Here is a 19,066-nt window from a genome sequence, read left to right on the forward strand (position 1 = left end):
CAAGATAGACTAAACGATCTGGGCCTCTGCTCTTTAGAGAAGCGTAGACTTGGGGATGATCTGATTTATAAATTTTTATAAGATGATGAAGGGAATAGATTGTGTTCGAGTTGACAGTTTGTTCCAATTAAATAGGAAGGACTAGGGGTCACAATTTTAAGTTGTATAAAGTCATGTCTAGTGTAAAGTCTGTGGGTTGTGCAGTTAATAAATACACAGACTTCAGAAGTAACAAACAAACAGGTCTTTACTATTCGAAGGTCCGGGCGAATCTGCCCCAGAAATCCTGCTACAACACTTATATACTGGTGTGGTCACTATCGGTATTACAGTATACAGAAGCCAAACAAATAGTGCCACACCTAAAGTAGTTCCCTTAAAGGTGAACGGTTACATTCAATAGTTCCCTTAAAGGTAGGCGGGTACATACACTACATCTAGGTTAAATGTCAGGAGGTGGATCCCAGAGAATAGGGGACCTCTGGAACAGGCTATTGGTTCGAGCGATGGACGCCGATTCGCTGAATTCCTTTAAGCAGGAGCTGGACCTGTTTCTGCCTTGGACAGAGATCACCTCCTACAGAAGATAGGTATTGTATGGAATTACCAGGGCCAGAGTGATCTCCTGGACTAGTTTTGATCGCCTAGATGGATCGGAGAGGAATTTCCCAGATTTTTTCCCCCCAAATTTGCCTGGGTTTTTAAGCTGGTTTTTCACCTCTCCCAGGAGATCACATGGTTTTGGGTGGGGTGAAGAGTGAATATATTGCGATATGAGGTATCACAATTGTTTAGGACAGGCCTGATGGACCAGAGGGTCTTTTCCTGTCTGTCTTTTTCTGTTCATAAACACTTCCTTTCACAAAGTAAGTCTCTATTTGATGCCTGAAGGCGACTCATATAATCTCAAAGATGCACCTTTGGTACTAATTACTTTACTTTAAACAGATGTATGTTAGGGACTTGTAATGAGCACATTTTAATTATTTTATGAAGATCAGGCTTGCTCATTAGCTGTTTAAATCTCCTTTACTTTCTTGGCCTTAAATAATGAAAAGCCAGAGAGCGCTGTCTAAAAGTGCCTTCCCTTTGGGTCACTCCCAGGTACGCCTTTTCTTACACAAACATCAATATCCATCCATTCTCTTTAAGCTTGTGATCTTGACTAGTCTAGGACTACCCATCGCAAGCTATTTATTGGAAACAGCTGCTAGTTCCAAAGGTCCTTTGTGTTTTCTGAATTTTCCAGACTTAACACTTTGGATTTTTCCAGAATTCAACAATGTGGTTTAAATACTGGGGCACTAGTCTCTGCCTCAATAATGACCTGTAATAAAGCATTCTATGTTCTAATAACTCTTTATTAACCTTTCTTCATAACTGTAACATCTTATTTATTGTATCGTTATCTGCTGTAGCCTTAACTGTACAAAACTTGGACAATGTCTTGTACAAATTCAAATGTCACTTCCTTGTTTTTGTCTACAATGACATTATGTATATTAGGACCAATTTACCTCCGTCTTCAACATTTTAGTTCAAGAAACTAAACATTACAAACAAATAAATTAGAAGTTAAACAGGAAAACTGACAAACATCTAACAATTAAAAGTCCAGGTAAAAACAATTTTTAAAGTTTGCGCATTATCCCAACCTATGTCCTTCTGCAGTCTTCTGTATTCTTCCTCATAGTTTACCATGCTAATTTGCATCATCAACAAACTGCATTCTTCAATATCAATCTTCCTGTGCTTTTCTGTTCATTAATTTCACCTCACAGTAGAAGTTTACACATAATGGAGGCAACACTAATTGGTGCAAAATTTCCTGGCTTATTCCTTTTTCCTGTCATCCTACAGTCGTTTAACTCAATTCCCATTTTCTAATTTGTTTTGTTGAAAATTATGGTTGTGGGGAGTACTGGTGGAGGGGAGGGGGAGCAGCGAGTGCAAGGGGCAGCAGTGAGATAGGGGTGGAAGAGCCTGGGAATACAGTGCAAGACCGGATCTAGGAGCATAGGATAACACCAGGCTTAACACCAGCTAGAAGTGGAGCACCAGAGCCGATCAATGAGCGAAGCAGCAGAGATTGGAGATTGGAGCAGAGCAAGACACAAAGACCAATGGTGCCTAGAGGTTGGGGCTGTTATCAAGAGGAAAGGGAAGGCGAGATCTGGGCTTTGCGGATACTAATGGAAGGGAGGAAGAGGGGCAGGTCTAGGTTTCAAAGTTATCAGAAAGGAGGGAGCATTAGAAGTTCAGTGCTTGGCGTTCCTAGCAGGAGGGGGAGTGGACAAAATACAGGAAGAGAATGACTGACAAGTTCATCAGATTCTAGGACCACAGTTTTATGGTATAACCATTGGAAAAGAGGCTGTACAAATGCCTGACTTTATTTACTGCAGCAGAGTGAGATTTTGTGAGAAGCCAAATTATGCCAGGCATGAAAATTGCTCCTTTATAATTGTAACAGAGGTGGCATATGCTTAGAGCCTAGGAAATATTATCTGGAAAGCCCATGTAGGAAGGAGTCGCGCTGTGCTTTACTCCAGAGCCAGGTTGGGCCCTGCCTCCAGATTGTATACCACAATTTTAGCACCGGTGTGAAGTGGAATCTTAGGCCGGAACTTTGTCCAGGTAGAGGGCAGGGGGCCTCCTAGGTGGGCGGGAAACCTGGGAGGCCGGGTTTCCCGCAGGCCTTGCCGAATTTAACAGCAGGGTCTGATTTGCATGTGAGGATCGGGGCCAGCTACCAGAGGATTGTGACCGGCCTCAGCATCATCGGTGGGGTGTGGGGGCAGGCCTCATGGTGGGGATCAGAAGGCTGAGAAGGTGATTGGAGGCTTCGTGGTGGGGTCTCCGATCGCGGGGGGTGGGTTAGGCAGGGACCCTGGATCCAGGAGGTAGGTATGAAGCCACTTACCTCCTGGATCCACCAGCCCCCGCCTTGCTGTAACTGCCGGGTTTCACGAATTGTGTGAAACCTGTCCACATGCAGTTAATTTCAAAATGGAGGTTAGAAAAGAGGCTTCCAGCCTCATTACAATATTTAAATTGACATTCCGCCCCGAGAGGGGGTTGGTCACCCGGCCCCTGTCCTGCCCCATCCCACCTCCATTAAAACCAAAAATTCCAGCCTTACTGTTGCCTTCCAGCTCTCTGGAAATAGGCGGTGTTGCCATCTCACTTGGTTTGTGAGGAGTGATAACGGCAGGTAGCTTAATTAGAGAGAATTATATATTTTTGTCATCCAACTCAGGTATATTTATTTGCTCATAGTTGCTCTTTTTGATTTATTGCACACAATGGGAGTGTGGGCTGTGTTAGTTTGGTTCTTAGTGGATTCTAGAGTCTATTTCCAGACATTACCTGGGGTTCTGGAAGGGTCTGTAATTCTCCCATTGCATTGGGTGGACAGAAGAACCTTCGTCCTTGTCAAGACTTTTGTCACAACAACCCTTGTTTAATTTCAATGATTGTTTGAACTTACTATTGACTTTAAGCTTGTTTTGAGTATCTGACTGTTACAAATTTGTACTTAAGTTTATTAGTGTTGTAATGGTGCTATCTTGTATATAGTGTAATGTTGATTTTTTTAAATTTTCCTTTATTGTGCTTTTGCTTGGTTTCTTTTCTCCTTGCTTATTGTAGTGGCTGCTCTGTAATTCAAAATTTGCAAAAAAAATTAAGTTTATAAAAATAGCATACAGAAATGTTTATGATCAGTGACTGTTTTAACATAAGCTTAAACCAGTATTTTTTCTGTTAAAATTTTTTTGCACAGTGTTATTAGCATTATAGTTCTGCAGCTTATGTATAGTAAAAATATGAATTAAGCAAAGATTCCTTAGATGATGTGTGAAAAGGAAATGTATGCTAAAACAGGGATGTTAATATCAATATGACAACGCTCTAATTTTTTGGTAAGCAATTGGAATATTGAAAAGGAAATTCCATAAGTCTGAATGTCATGGAGCATAATCATTTAAAATAAAGCTGAGAAATAACAGATTTTTTTTCTGAAGCACATTGTAATAACAAAACTACTGTAACATATAGCAAAAATATAAAACTTTACTTATGATGCTCAAAGCAAACCACAAAAGATCATATTTTCCATCTTACTCTTCTCGACTTAACAAAACATAACTGAAACCAGTAACGGAAAATATTCAAAACATCAAACAATTATTAAATATGTTAATATACTATAAAATATTTACAGTTAAGTACAAACAAGAGGTGAGTATTCAAAGCAACATATTTAGTAATAATAATAAAAAAACTTCTAAATCTGTATTGTCTTCTTTAAAATTACAATTTTTTCCTCTGCACGCAAGCGTTTTAGTAGTTTGTTTTCCTCCTTCATTAAGTCTCCCATGTTACCCAGTTCCCCAAATAAAGAGGGAAGTAGGATATTTGGTTTCCCACTAATGCTAAACTTGTGGAGTGTGAATTGGTTATCAAAAATGTTCCTGCTAAGCTGTGCGGCTGCGCAGTCATCTGCAAGGTCCCGGGCAGGCCGCTCACCGGCTTTTGTAGATACCGCGCATGCGCAAAAATTTGAATTGGGCCGCGCACTGGGGGAGGCAAGTCACGCAGGAGTCAATGCTGCTTACGGGGGACATTGGTTATCAAGTCCCAAAGTGCCTCAGAAGCAGAATGAGACTGCTATCTCTCCTCACTCCGCTTTGCTTCGGTCTCAGGTTGGGCCCTGATGCTGTATGAAGTCACTTGGCGCGGGTTCTACTATTGTTGCATGACCGCACCCTTCGGGCTCTGTCTGAGCTGCTGTGTAACTGAATGCCCAGGGCGCGATCTTGCCAGCCCTGGGGAGCCAGGTTTTGAGGCAGGACTGCCGGGAAAATGGCAAAATCTGGGGGCGGGTGCCCATCCCGCCCCCAACCCGCCTCCATGCCATCTTCCCGGGAGGCAGGCAGCCAACCTGTGCTGGATCCTGTCTCCTGGAAGTGGGAAGGGGATTACAGCCACTTAACTGCCTGTTAACAGGTAGTTAACAGGCAGTTAAGAGGATTATCCCTATTTTTCCAACAGAGGCGCGGGCTTCCCGACGTCGGGAAACCCCGCCAGGGTCAGCGAGGCGAGCAGTGGGTCTGCGGGGGTTGGAGGGGTGCAAAAGTGCGCTGTGAAGGTAAGTGATGGGTGCAAGTGTGGAGAGGTGAGTGTATGTGAGGTGAGTGGAAAGTGATAGAAAATGTTTACTTACCTTTGTTTCTTCCTGCAGGCTTCAACAGTTGGGGATGCGGAGAGCCTCGCATCTCACCAGCTCAGATGACAGATGGCTGCTGCATTCTCCGATGCAACATCCATCTAATTTCTGCTAAATAGGTTTGATGAGTCTTGAATACAAGGACTCATCAAACAACATAGAATGTCAGTGTTTGACAGCTTCACAGAGCAGTCAAACGATGACAATTCATCTGTCAAAAAGTTTTGACAGATGATACGTCATACGCTGATGTTCTCTGTAACCGGCTTCCCCTTAATTGGCTTGCTAAGCCCACTGGGCGGGCTTAACAAGATCAATCAAGGGAAAATAGCATGGGTTGGCCACAAGTCGATGGAGGCGGGACTACAACCCGACAAGCATCAGTCCCGCCTCCATCGCACCCCCATTGACAAAATCGCCCCCCAAGAGTTGAATGGTAGCATCCTGGGGTACTGCCCACTATTTTCCCCCTCCATTCCAATGGAGAAGCCCGCTATCTTTTTCAATAACATCGCCATAATTGACTTTAAAATGACTCCCCTCACCACCCAGTGTTTCACTGAGTATGCAATGGGATCATTTACAACGAAAGCAACACCAAGATGCTTTGACATTTCGGCTATGCTATGAATATAGGTTTACACTTTATTTCAATTTGGTCTACAGGAACAACCTAAAATATGCAATTCTTTAGGAAATGTCAAGCTTAGCTAAATATTAAAATTTTAAAAATTTAGCTCATAGAAGATAGGGAAGTTACAAAATGTAGGCTTATTACAGATATCGTGGGCATCAGAATTAGGTTTGGGAGCACTTATGAAGCATCTGTGTGCCACAATAAGAGTTCTGTCAAAACAAACTTTTTTGTATTTCCCCTCCTACTTATTTCTGTAACCAGCTATTTGCAGGTGTGGGAAAGTGGCATAGGACCGTTTGTTTTTGCTTCCCTCATTGTGGGAATTGCTTGGCCTCTCTTTTTTTTTTATTCATTCACAGGATGTGGGCAAGGCCAGCATTTATTGCCCATCCCTAATTGCCCTTGAGAAGGTGATGGTGAGCCGCCTTCTTGAACCGCTGCAGTCCATGTGGTGAAGGTACTCCCACAGTGCTGTTAGGGAGGGAGGTCAGGATTTCGGCCCAGCGACGATGACGATGAAAGTTGCACATTCAGCAAAGTGCCTTGGAATACATAGATTTATTTATCTGGAAATAATTTGTCAATACTGCAAAAATTCAATCAGTACAGTATTAAAATAGAGAAGATAAATGAATAATAATTGGAGCTAGTGTCGATACTGCAAACAATCCAACCAGTATTAAAATAGATAACATAAATGAATAATAATTGGAACTAAAATATTAAGAGGGCTTTTACAGAAAATTCACATGTCAAGTTACAAGAATTGCATTTTCTGAGGTGTCTAAAGGGTCCCATGGGCACCATTAGAATTCGAAACGAGCATACGCTTCCCTCAGCTTATCTGTTATCTGAAAAAGAAAAAGATTTCAGATTAGAAATTTACGGGCCGAAATTTGTGGTCGAAGGCGTATCTCCGGAGTACGCCTCCGACCCCCCAAAAATCCAAACCTAGCTGCTGGCTCCTGGGCTTCGGAGTCTTCGGGCCCCGGGCCTGCAGGCGTACATCTGTGTTAAGGCCCACGGATCCCAGGGACGCAGGCAGTTTGGAAGCGTCCCTGGGATCACGTGGGCCAGGTCCTCCAATAAGAAAGGAAGATTCCTATCATGCTTATGGGGATTCGATTTACGAACGGAATCCTCATAAGCGTATGAGGAATCCCCAAATAAATAAATAATTTACACAAGTGAAATAAAAATAAAGGTTCCCATTTTCAAAATTCATTAAAAGGCCCTTTAATGAAACATTTAAAATAAGAATTAAATTTTTTGAAAAATAATTTTAAACATTTTAATCCAGGCCAAAATTTACATAAACTCATTTTAGATAGGATTACAGAGGATATACGGCACAGAAACAGGCCATTTGGCCCAGCCAGTCCATGCCGGTGTTTATGCTCCACTCGAGCCTCCTCCCGTCTTTCCTCATCTAAATCTATCAGCATAAGCCTCTATTCCCTTCTCCCTCATATGCTTATCTAGCCTCCCCTTAAATGCATCTGTACTTTAAGTATATATTTTAAGTGTTTGAGTATGTGTTTTTATTTTTTTAATTTTAATTTAACGTTTATATTAACCTTACATTGGTAAAAGCAGGCCCTATTTCTCCTTCAAACAACATCACTAAAACAGATTATCTGGTCATTATCACATTGCTGTTTGTGGGAGCTTGCTGTGCGCAAATTGACTGCTGCGTTTCCCACATTACAACAGTGACTACACTTCAAAAAGTACTTCATTGGCTGTAAACCGCTTTGAGACGTCCGGTGGTCGTGAAAGGCGCTGTATATAAATGCGAGTCTTTCTTTCTTTCTATGCCTGCTTTTACCAGGCGTAAGTGTTTCATGGGCAGTAGTCTCTGCACCAGTGAAAGTGTTTTTGGGTTGCAGGCAGACAATCTGTCAAGGCGAACCTTGACAGATCACAAGTTCCAAGTTTTCGCGCATGCGCAGCGCACGGGGAAACCCAGACCTTGCGGGGCCTTTTACAAGGCTTACGCTGTGCAAACATCGTCATGGAGACCGCGATTTCAGGGCCTATATGTTACTAGTGAATCTCCTGTTGCATTGTTAAAGGATAAAAATTAGAAAATAAAACTGACTTCCTGGGACTGTGACTTCTAGTCTTGTACTAATTCTTCCTGTCTCCATTTTGTTTTCGTCTTCCAAATTTCTGGCTAACCCTCTCTCTCGTTCTCTATGTCGCTCATACTTTTGTTGTCTACATGTTTCCGATTACCTTTTCTTTGTACGCTTTTTGCTCTTCACATTTCTCCTCTCCTCTGATCTTCTGCATATCTCCCACTTTTTCAAAATATCTCAAAAAAGTGCTACTTTACTGATTTATTCATTTGGTGTCTTTTGTCTTTTAGCTGACTGAACCGGTCAGAGGTCAGCAGTCACAAGGAGGAAGTCCTGGCACATTTCGTGAATGGCAATGATAACATTCTTCTGATGTATATATCAAAAAAAGTTTGAGGTATTTGTATCTGATTTTTTAAAAATGATTGACACAGCATGGAACAGCTTTCGATCTGTAAGCCCCATGATCCCCCGCTTTTTGAAAAGAAGGTGTCAGCTTAAGCTGCATTCTGCGACTTATAGTCCAGTAGAGCAGTACTAGTATCAGGAGTTGTACTCACTATCTGATTGACCCGCTATATCAGCGGGGAAGATAATAACCGCTGAGTATTTAACTGAACTCATCCCTAAGCCCCAGTGAGAGCCAAACATTTGGAGAGAATAATTATTACAGAGATTTGAAACACAAAAAAGGTAACTCAGTGGATACATTTATTGATTTTGTTTACGTATTATGTTGGAAATGTGTTTTAGCTCGTATCCTCATGTTACTGAGTAAACAATGGCAATTGAAAGCATTTTGATAAAACATTGTGATCAATTTTATTGATCGCCCTTCACCGACTTGCTGATAGTTTGCTTTTTTTTCGTTTGGTTCTTCACTGATACGTTTCCTACCAATTTAGTCATATTTTAGGCAATCACAATTGTTCAGTTGAACACTAGTTTATTGTGATTTTTTTAATTATTTCATTTTCAGCATATCTACAGAGATGAGTGAGGCAGCTAAGGTTTGGCTCAGCTCCCCATTGTTCATCAAAACTTAAACTGAACTGTTCTCTGGAAATATATGTCCTTTTCAAAAAAGTAAAGCCCTGGTAACCTCTCTCATTTAACTGTTCAAAATGTCGGATGTTCTGAAATATTAAAATGCTTCATGTTTATTTGCACTGGGAAAAAAATCCCTCTCACTCTCTCACACACACACATACACACAAACAATGATAACTCATTAGTGAGCCACTGAATACTGAATTTAATTGATGAGGATGATGACCGCTGAAAGGTGCACACCCCAAAATGCCATAACTTGTCCTTTCTCTTTACAGATGATGTGTATTTCCAGCATTTTCTTTCTTTATTTCAGATTTTCAGCTTTTCCTTTTTATTGTATGGGACTGAATGCTGAATATTATTTTATTTTATTATTGCATAAAATACATTTGTATTTTGCTGTGGGTTATTTTAAATGCAGCAGACATTTCAGTACCTGCCAAGTGTTTGTGAAGCAGCTGCCACCACTTTTTGTCAGTTTTTTTTTGCCGAATACTCAAATACTACAAAAAAGCCCATTATGAATTAAAGAAAGAATGAATTTGCATTTATTTAGTGCTTTCATGGACCCCAGGACATTGCAGAACATTCCATAACCAATTAGGTACTTTTGAAATGTAGTCACTGAATGTAGGGAATTAGTTACAATATTAAGAAAATAAATACATGTAATGAATGTTGGCAGGAAGCTTTCCTTCTAGCCACCATAAAGGGATATATTTCTCACTTTAATTCTTTTCTGACTTATCAGTATTACTTTTACAGTGTCAATGAGTTACATACACAAAAATTTAGATGAGCACATTATTTTATTTTTTGAACTTGTTCATAGGACTTTAGTGACACTGGGAAGGCAATATCTATTGACCATCCCTAGTTGCTTTGAGGGCATTAAAGGTTGACCATTTAGTTTGGGGCTGGAGTCACATAGTTACCAGGCCAATAGGGATAGCAGGTACGTTCCCTGAAGGACATTAGTGAGCCAGTTGGATTTTTATGACAATCTGTATTTTATTTTTCTGCTGCCAGCCCACAAATTACCAGGATTTTTTTAAGTTCAACTGCACAACTTGCTGTGGTGGGATTTGAACTTGCACCCTCCATAATACAAGTCTAGTACCATAACCACTAGCCTATCATACCCTAAATTATACTACTTCTGAATTATCATGTGTGAGGGAGTTCTAGGAACTGTGTGGAAGATATAAAATTGGTGCCAGTTCTGTCATGAATAAATGTTACAATAGGTAAATCAATCAATAAAGTAACCCCTGTTGGAAATAAATTGCTTAGTGTGGTATTGAATGAGTTTATGTATTCATACATGTGTTGAATACCTTCCACTCTGCAAGCAGTTTCTCCTGGCATCCAATTTCCTCCCCATCCACCCATACCTATCTTTCTTTCTTTCTTTAACTATCTAGTTTAAACAATCCTCGATAGCTGCCTCAATGTTCCTTGCAAGTCTCATAGTTCCTGCTTTGTTCAGGTGCAGCTTGTCTCTTTTGTACCAGTCTTTTTTGTCTTCAGCATATTCCTAGTTACTTATGAAAGTAGCATCATTATTTTTATGCCAAATGGCCTGTAACTTATTTGCATCCTCATTTTTCTTGGTGAAGTCCCCTTCTTTTATTTAACACGGAAGAACATTATTTTGCTTCCTTTGAGGCTAGCCATTATTTTTTCTTACTGTTGATGGACTATCTGCACTGGGTCTCTCCCTGTTCCTTTCAGTAGCCCTTCTAATTTTTCCTGAAGATGCGCTGTTCTAGCTTAAGGTAGACAACTTATCATTCTATAGGTATTGTCCTTACAACTCACAGAATAAAGATGTTGGCTGAGTTGAACTGAAGTGTTGTTGAACAACCACCCCAATCAATTTGCTTAAATTGTTTCCCCATTTCTCTAAAGTTAACCCGTTTTAACATCATGGGGGAAAAATTCAGTATCGCCCCATTTGGGGCGCCATTATCGGCCATGCGCAAAGTTTAGCGCCTGGCGCTAATTATCGCCTCCGACGGCAAACTTGGCTTTTATCGCCCCTGGAGGTGATTGGAGCACTAAATCAGGCGCTTCACACCTGTCTTAAGGCGCAAAGGCTGAGGAGCGAGGCGCTACCTCAGAGCGCTGGCGAAGCAAGGAAGGGCAAATCAAAATGAACATGCAAAGTGCTGCTCAGTACCCAAAACTCCTTCACACAGCGTTGAATCTCTCTAGAAGTCTCTCTCTCTCCCTCAGAATGCGTGGTGCAAAAATGTCACCAACAAAAAAAGGCAGGAAGCGGTCGCCTTTAAATTGCGCTCCCCCAGTCCCTTTCTGACTGCAAAACGCTCCCCTCAACCTGCCGTTGCTAGCGGGAGGGGGCGCCACTCAATATCTGGTCCGGGGCGTTGCGCACTCGACTGACGTCACAATCTGCCAGCGCAGGAGATCGTGGCGGTAGTGTTTAGCGCCGCCGCAAAATGTCTAGTTAATTTTGCGAGCGGCGCAAACATCGCGTTAACGGGAGGCGCAAACCAACTGAATTTTTCCTCCCATATACCTAGCTCCTGGTCCAAGGTAGCTCTGAATCCAAGCTCATGTCAAACTTGAAGATTTTCCGTGGTCATTGCAAATAATTTTTGGCACAGTTGCACTATGTAGCATCTTAAAACTGAATTGTATAAATCTTTGTTGTAGCAAAAATATACAATCCACTACATTGCAACTTGCAATATCCAGAATGGCCTCTGTTCCAAGAATTGGGTTTGTAAAAAAAAAGACCGAATATATCGACTGCTATTTATTTTTATGAAGACTGGAGAATATTTTAATCAGTTCAAATGGAGATAAAGATTCATATTGTTCATTAGGACTGTAGGGTAGCCATATGGATTAATAAGAACATAAGAATTAGGAGCAGGAGTAGGCCATACGGCCCCTCGAGCCTGCTCCACCATTCAATAAGATCATGGCTGATCATCCTCAACTCCACTTTCCCACCCGATCTCCATATCCCTTGAGTCCAAAAACCTACCGATCTCAGCCTTGAATATACTCAACGACTGAGCATCCACAGCCCTCTGGGCCAGAGAATTCCAAAAATTCACAACCCTCTGAGTGAAGAGTGTGAAATATTTACCTTGTTATACATCTGAACCTGTTCATAGAGAAAATGTTGAACTCTTTCTTTGTAATCATTAGTAAGTTCATGGTTAAAATGATTGATTTCAGCTGCAATCACAAAAACAAACATGCACAGTTATTGAACTCAAAATTCTCAAATACAGCTATTTAGTAAGAATTTCTCCTTTATAAATGCGAGTCTATCAGGGTTCAGCACTTCGAAAATGCAAGTGCTTATATAAACAATCTCTTCTTTCTCGTGGTGCAGCATTCAGAAAGAAATAAAGCAACCATTGTCAGCTGTGGCTCAGCGGGTAGCACAGTCGCCTTTGAGTCAGAAGGTTGTGGGTTCAAGTCCCACTCCAGGGACTTGTGCACATAAAGCTAGGCTGACACTGCAGTGCAGTACTGAGGGAGCGCTGCACTGTTGGAGGTGCTGTCTTTTGGATGAGACATTAAACCAAGGCCCCGTCTGCTCTCTCAGGTGGACATAAAAGATCCCATGGCACTATTTCGAAGAAGAGCAGGGGAGTTATCGTAGCCAATATTTAACCCTCAACCAACATAAAAAAACAGATTCTCTGGTCATTATCACATCGCTTGTTTGTGGGACCCTGCTGTGCACAAATTGGCTCCCGCGTTTCCCATATTACAACAGTGACTCCACTTCAAAAGTACTTCATTGGCTGTAAAGCGCTTTGAGACGTCCGGTGGTCGTTAAAGGCGCTATATAAATGCCAGTTTTCTTCTTCTATACAGAGGCTAATAGACAAGGCTAGGTCCTTAAATGAATATGTTGAATAATGATAATTGCTGTCTTCATCAGTGGGATTGCTTGGGGAAATTCCTGCCGTGGACAGTGTGAATGATCTGAATTAACATTAGCAGAGATATTTATTAATCTGGGGCACGTTCATTTTATAATTTTATCTGTAAGTGTTTATTCAACTGCCACAAGAAGGTTTTGGGCTCAATAACTCCTTTTAGGTCTTTATCATCTATTTCAAAATAAATCAGAGGAATCCCCAATAAAGCAGAGAAAAATTAGTGCATTCTCCTAAAGGCAATTCTCGCTTCTACAGTTAATGAGTTAAAATAGGTCTAAAGAAGACCCAAGAAAAGTGCATTTTTGGAAGGTAGGGGGCGTGTGTAACTGTCTGGAGGTGTCTTATGGAAGTGCATTGTTATGAATCTTATGATCCATGAAGAAAGGCTCATGAAATAACACTGGACGGCCTGCTGGTGGCGCCGTCCAAGGAGTATAAATACTCGGGCGTGGGCCCAGCTTTCCCAGGACATTTTGTAAACAGGAACTAGTGAAAGATAACTAGACCTCCATGTTTTGAAACAAGTTGATTAAAGCCTTGCTTTATACTCGAACCAAGTGCGTAGTGAGTTTTATTACGTCATGCATTATTACTTGAGGATAACTGGGGACCCTCTGTTGCAATGTCATTAGTGCTTTCTCAGTTGTTTCTATAGGACCGATTTTAACTCTGGGCGAGAATCGGGTGTGCAAGGGGGGTGGGGGTGGTACGGGGGTCGAAGCAAGTGGTGAACCATCTGCCCCTGGAGCATCCCGGACCTGACCCAACACCGACTCCTGCCTGACGCCAGCAGGATTGACGTCACCGCCGGCGGATGGCAGTCATAATTGGTGGGGAGTCAGGCCGCCGCTGGGGACCCACGGAACTGGCCCCCAGCAAGGTAAGTAAGGATGTGAGGAGGGGTGCAGCCGACAGGAGAGGCCCACGGTATACTTCTGGAGCCAGGAGAAGCACTCCTGCTCCTCCTGGCCCACAAGAAACATTTTTTTTTTTTTTTAAAGTCACGTGGGAAAATGTCAGGTTATCCACTTAGGTAGGAAAAATAAAAAAGCAAATTATTATTTAAATGGGGAGAGATTACAAAATGCTGAGGTACAGAGAAATCTGGGGGTCCTTGTACATGAATCACAAAAAGTTAGCATGCAGGTACAGCAAATAATTAGGAAGGCTAATGGAATGTTGGCCTTTATTGCAAAGGGAATGGAGTATAAAAGTAGGGAAGTCCTGTTACAACTGTACAGGGCGCTGGTGAGATCACACCTGGAGTACTGCCTACAGTTTTGGTCTCCTTATTTAAGGAAGGATATAATTGCATTGGAGGCAGTTCAGAGAAGGTTCACGAGGTTGATTCCGGAGATGAAGGGGTTGTCTTATGAGGAAAGGTTGAGCAGGTTGGGCCTATACTCATTGGAGTTTAGAAGAATGAGAGGTGATCTTATTGTAAAGTATAAGATTCTGAAGGGGCTTGACAGTGTAGATGCAGAGAGGATGTTTCCCCTCGTGGAGGAATCTAGAACTAGGGGGCATAGTTTCAGAATAAGGGGGCACCCATTTAAATCGGAAATGAGGAGGAAGTTCTTCTCTCAGAGGGTCGTGAATCTTTGGAATTCTCTTCCCCAGAGAGCTGTGGAGGCTGGGTCATTGAATATATTTAAGGTGGAGATGGACAGATTTTTGAACGATAAGGGAGTCGAGGGTTATGGGGAGCGGGCAGGGAAGTTGAGGCCAAGATCAGATCAGCCATGATCTTATTGAATGGCGGAGCAGGCTCGAGGGGCCAAATGACCTACTCCTGCTCCTATGTCTTATGTTCTTATGTACCTGGGCCTCCTGAGATCCCCGCTGCCGCCAGTTTTCACTGTCAGGCCAGTGGTTAAAATGGTGTGCTCGTCCCGTTGACATCATCGGGATGCAACTCAATTTAAATTAGGACCCACACCTCTAGGGTGGGCAGCCTTCCCGTGCCTGAATTCAGGTAAGTAAAAATGGTGGGGAATGGGAACATGGTGCAAACCCCCCACCATTTTAACCCCTCCCACCTCCCCCCGCCCTCCACCCACTCCACTCCCACCGGGCTGACGAGAGGATTAAATTTGCCCCTTAAGGGTTAAAGGTCAGGAAAACCTAGAAGATTTGAAAGAGCTCATACCTTGTATAGCTGAAGACACGATTCTAGCTTTGAAAACTATGGCTTCTTTTTCTTTCAATGTGACTTTATTGGCTTGAGCAAGCTTTTCATATTCATGAGCCTTTTCTATCGCTCCCTGAAAAGACACAGTTGCATAATATTTTTTTCAATTAAAACAAATCTACAAAAATGTGGTAGAATCTCTGTTTAGGGTGTTAAAAATAAAATGCATTCCTTAATTGGCATCATTGGCAAAAGGCTAAAAATTGTAGTACTTCAAAATAGAAAACAATAATTGCATGCATTAAAGTCAAGTAGCAATAATTCTTAAGATGACACGAGAGGGAGGGTGGTAGACCCTGGGGCAATTGCGGAAGGCCCGCTGATGCCCCTTTTGGAGGCAGAGGGTGCGGTAGTGGGCACCACTTCCTCTCCTCACATCTGAACCGCTCACTGTATAAAGACATCGACCCTGTCTGAGATCTAATAGAAAAATTCCTGGCTGGTCTTCAGGACCCTTCTACCCCCTTTAAATGATGCTCCTCCTCCTCTTGCGCTGCAGTAGACATTCTGCCAGGAGCCCACCCAACACGCTGAAACAGCCCTGACCCAGGAAAATAGGTCGGGGTCACAGCAGGGTCAGAGGGGGTGGAAGTCCTGCCCATCCCTCCTCTAGCAGCGAGCCTGCCTCAGAGGAAGATCCAGCCCACAATATAAATCTGGTTTGTTGCATGGCGAAATATACTAGAGTCACTCGATGCCTTTTTGCCTCAAGGCAAACATAATTGAACTTTATTCTGAAAATGGAACTACAGTATAACCTTTTCCTATCTGAAATAGGTGTTAAAACTGACAGAGCTACTAAAAATACACTCCATTGTGAAATGTAAAGCCAGTAAAGTAAAAGTCAGGTGTATATGCATTTCAACACAAAACTGAAGCCTGACAATATTAGTGGCCTCCAATATGGCGGGTAGGAAGCGCATGTTAATTAAGAGCCAGAAACTCACCATATTGGTAAAGGCCGAGATATCGGCGTGTGGTACGCACGTCTGAAACAAGCAATAGTCCTTTTGCATGCGCAAGTAAGGGGCCAAACGCCTGTTTGATTCCCCCACTGCAAGATTGGTTTACCCTGAGGCAGCTGGTGCCAGCGCCAGCTACGCTCAGGCAAAGCAGGTCTGCATGTGGTCTAACAGGTGGTCCCTTAAAGGGATGGAGTGTTAGGCCGCAACCAACAAGGTAGGTTTTTAAAAAAATACTTACCTGAAATGTGGAGCCAGGACCCCACATTCAAAGAGCACAGGCCTCTGCCAGCTGCCGCTACCCGCCTCCCCCCCCCTCCGCCCCTTTGCCACTCTCTGCCTCTGCACCCTCACCGCTGCTACCCCCCAGCTGATGATTGTCCTTGCTATCTCCCGACCCAGTTGCCTCCTCTTCTCAGTCGCCCTCCCTTCCTCAGTTACCTGAGGGCCGCTGCAATGCCGGCAGCAGCCGATCTTCAATTGCCAGCTCAATGTAAATGGGGCCCAATATCAGGGGCAGCTGGGGCCTCACCGTTCTTTGTGCCCCCTGCTCACCCAAAAATGGGCACGCCCGAATTTCTAGGCCAGGATGTCTTCAAAAATCCACAAGCACCCTGAATCATAGAATCATAGAATAGTACAGCACAGAAGGAGACCATTCGGCCCATCGAGTCTGCGCCGGCTCTTTCGAAGAGCAATCCGGTTAGTCCCACTCCCTCGCTCTTTCCCCCTATCCCTGCAATTTTTTCTCCTTCAAGTATTTATCCAATTCCCTTTTGAAGGCTGCTATTGAATCTGTATCCACCACCCTATCAGGCAGTGCATTCCAAATCCTAACCACTCGTTGTATAAAAATGTTTTTCCTCATGTCGCCTCTGGTTCTTTTGCCAATCACCTTAAATCTGTGCCCTCTGGTTATCAACCTTTCAGCCATTGGAAACAGTTTCTCTTTATTTACTCTATCTAAATCTTTCATGATTTTAAACACCTGAGCATATACTTCAGCAGAGTAAAGGAAATCTACTGTATAGGAAAACATTTCAACATTTGTATTTCGAATATTCTTTAGACCTTACATTTCAAACCAAACATATTAATGTTTCAACTAAAATGGCTATACATTTGTGACCTTTAGGGACGTTGGCTTGGGGAGGGTGTTAATTATTATTCAAGGTTGAATTCAGTTCAGTTAGTATGAAAGTGATAGTGTAATACAATTATCCTATTTTCATTTCTGGGATATCCATATGCAGCTATTTTGAATGAAAGGTCATTATGAAATAAGCCAATAAAAGCAGTATCATTTGGTGCCAGGTTTACATTTATTCAGTTTACGAGCAGTCAGCACTAGCAGTAGGTGGGAAAATTCCGCTGTGTGTGGGCAGGAGGATTTTGCTTCGGATTCTGCAAGCATTAAAGTGAAGTACAACTGAGTGAGTTTAAAGTCATTTTTAAATTTTATTTTAAAGCCTTACTCTTTTTTTTAACCATTCGGCTTCGAGTATGGATGTCCCAAGGAAGAGGATTCTTGTTCTGCGCTGGTTGGAACTGCTGTTCAGTTCTGCCTGTTTTTCCCTCAACATCCTGAAAGGTCCAGCTGACTCTGAATGGACAGTGTTCTGTCTTTTCTGTGCTGTATTGTGCATTACAATGAACAGCATTGTTCTCTTCCTGGAGACTGGTGCTAGTAAGGACCAATGTCGTCATCTGTCACATTTCACAGAAATGGGCATTTTCAGTCTTGCTGTAGCATTCACTACGGGGGCTGTTGTCCAAATTATCGGTGTTATTGAGATGGGTATGCTGTTGCAACCTGGCCAGTATCATTTTAAACCCACTCCAACTTGGCTGTCTGACTTTCACTTTATAGTAGCCTCAACTGTATGCATATGTTTGGCTTCTTTACTGTACTGGATGGACCATCATTACACCAGACGTCGGATTATGCAACAAGGACTGATTATTATTACGCCAAAATCCATATATGGAGTGAAACTAACATTTTCTTTTATTTTGTTGTGTATGCTGTGGCATTCTGAAGAAAAGGGAATCTTTTCAACAATGTGCTTTTACTTAATAGCTCACATCATTTCTGTATTCAAGACTGTTACATTTATGATTCCTTCGGAAGTGTCCGAATTAAAGATCAAATTAGGAATCCTTTGCGCCAACATGGCACTGACTTTTGTTTATGGCCAAACCCTGTTACTGTGGCCCGAACGTGTTTTGATGCAGTGTAGTGATGAGGTATACGCAAAACTTTGTGCAGGGAAAGGAACTGATAAACTGTGTATGATTTCCTTTTACAATGTTTGTGCTGGAGGAGTTACCTTTACAGTACTATCAAGTTTTAATCTCCTATTGGTTATTTATGATTCAATATCCATACTTAATTTTCATGAAAACAATGCGGATAATAGTATCCAAAATGAAACAGTGTAATGCATTCCATTTTAATACATTTTTGGTGAACAAATGTAAACGGTTATAACAACAGAAAGTGCTGGAAACACTCAGCAGGTCAGGCAGCATCGAGGAGAGAGAAACAGAGTTAACATTTCGGGTCGATGATCCTTCATTAGGGTTCGACACTTTCAGCACTTTCTGTTGTTATTTCAGATTTCCAGCATCCGCAGTATTTTGCTATTGTATAAATGTAAATGGTTTACTGATTTGTACAATGTATCTTACTGATGTAGTACAGAGCTCAAAGGATGAGGGTGAAGTAGGATTCTGTCAAGGCAGCAATGATTAGCAGTAGAATGAAAAATCCAGAGAATCAGGGGTTAATAGATTAACTGTATGCTGTGTGATATTACTGTACTAACAAATTTATTAATGTGTCCATTAATATATCACACAATTTAGCACAATTTCAACCACATAATGGATGTCACTCAGAAAGTTACTTTTGAACGCAAGGTTATTAAAAAGCTATCAAGAAAAATATAACTTACATATAATGCAAAGTAAAATTCAT

General features: G+C 42.1%; 1 protein-coding gene across 1 annotated transcript in view; it reads right to left on the reverse strand.

The window, feature by feature from the left end:
- Positions 1-229: 229 nt before the first annotated feature.
- The window catches only part of LOC147107770 (sorting nexin-9-like), a 113,755-nt gene continuing 94,918 nt past the window's right edge, over positions 230-19,066 (reverse strand). The window contains exons 16-18 of the mRNA XM_086007069.1: positions 15,083-15,197; positions 12,123-12,214; positions 230-6,718 (exon numbers count right to left, since the gene is read on the reverse strand). Coding sequence (XP_085863195.1) covers positions 6,674-6,718; positions 12,123-12,214; positions 15,083-15,197 — 252 coding nt within the window. The 3' untranslated portion in view covers positions 230-6,673. The remainder of the gene's footprint in view (positions 6,719-12,122; positions 12,215-15,082; positions 15,198-19,066) is intronic.

This window comes from Somniosus microcephalus, chromosome 14 (assembly GCF_052327205.1).
Source record: "Somniosus microcephalus isolate GS21.2 chromosome 14, FLI_Smic_1.0, whole genome shotgun sequence".
In the NCBI taxonomy this organism is placed as follows: Eukaryota; Metazoa; Chordata; class Chondrichthyes; order Squaliformes; family Somniosidae; genus Somniosus; species Somniosus microcephalus.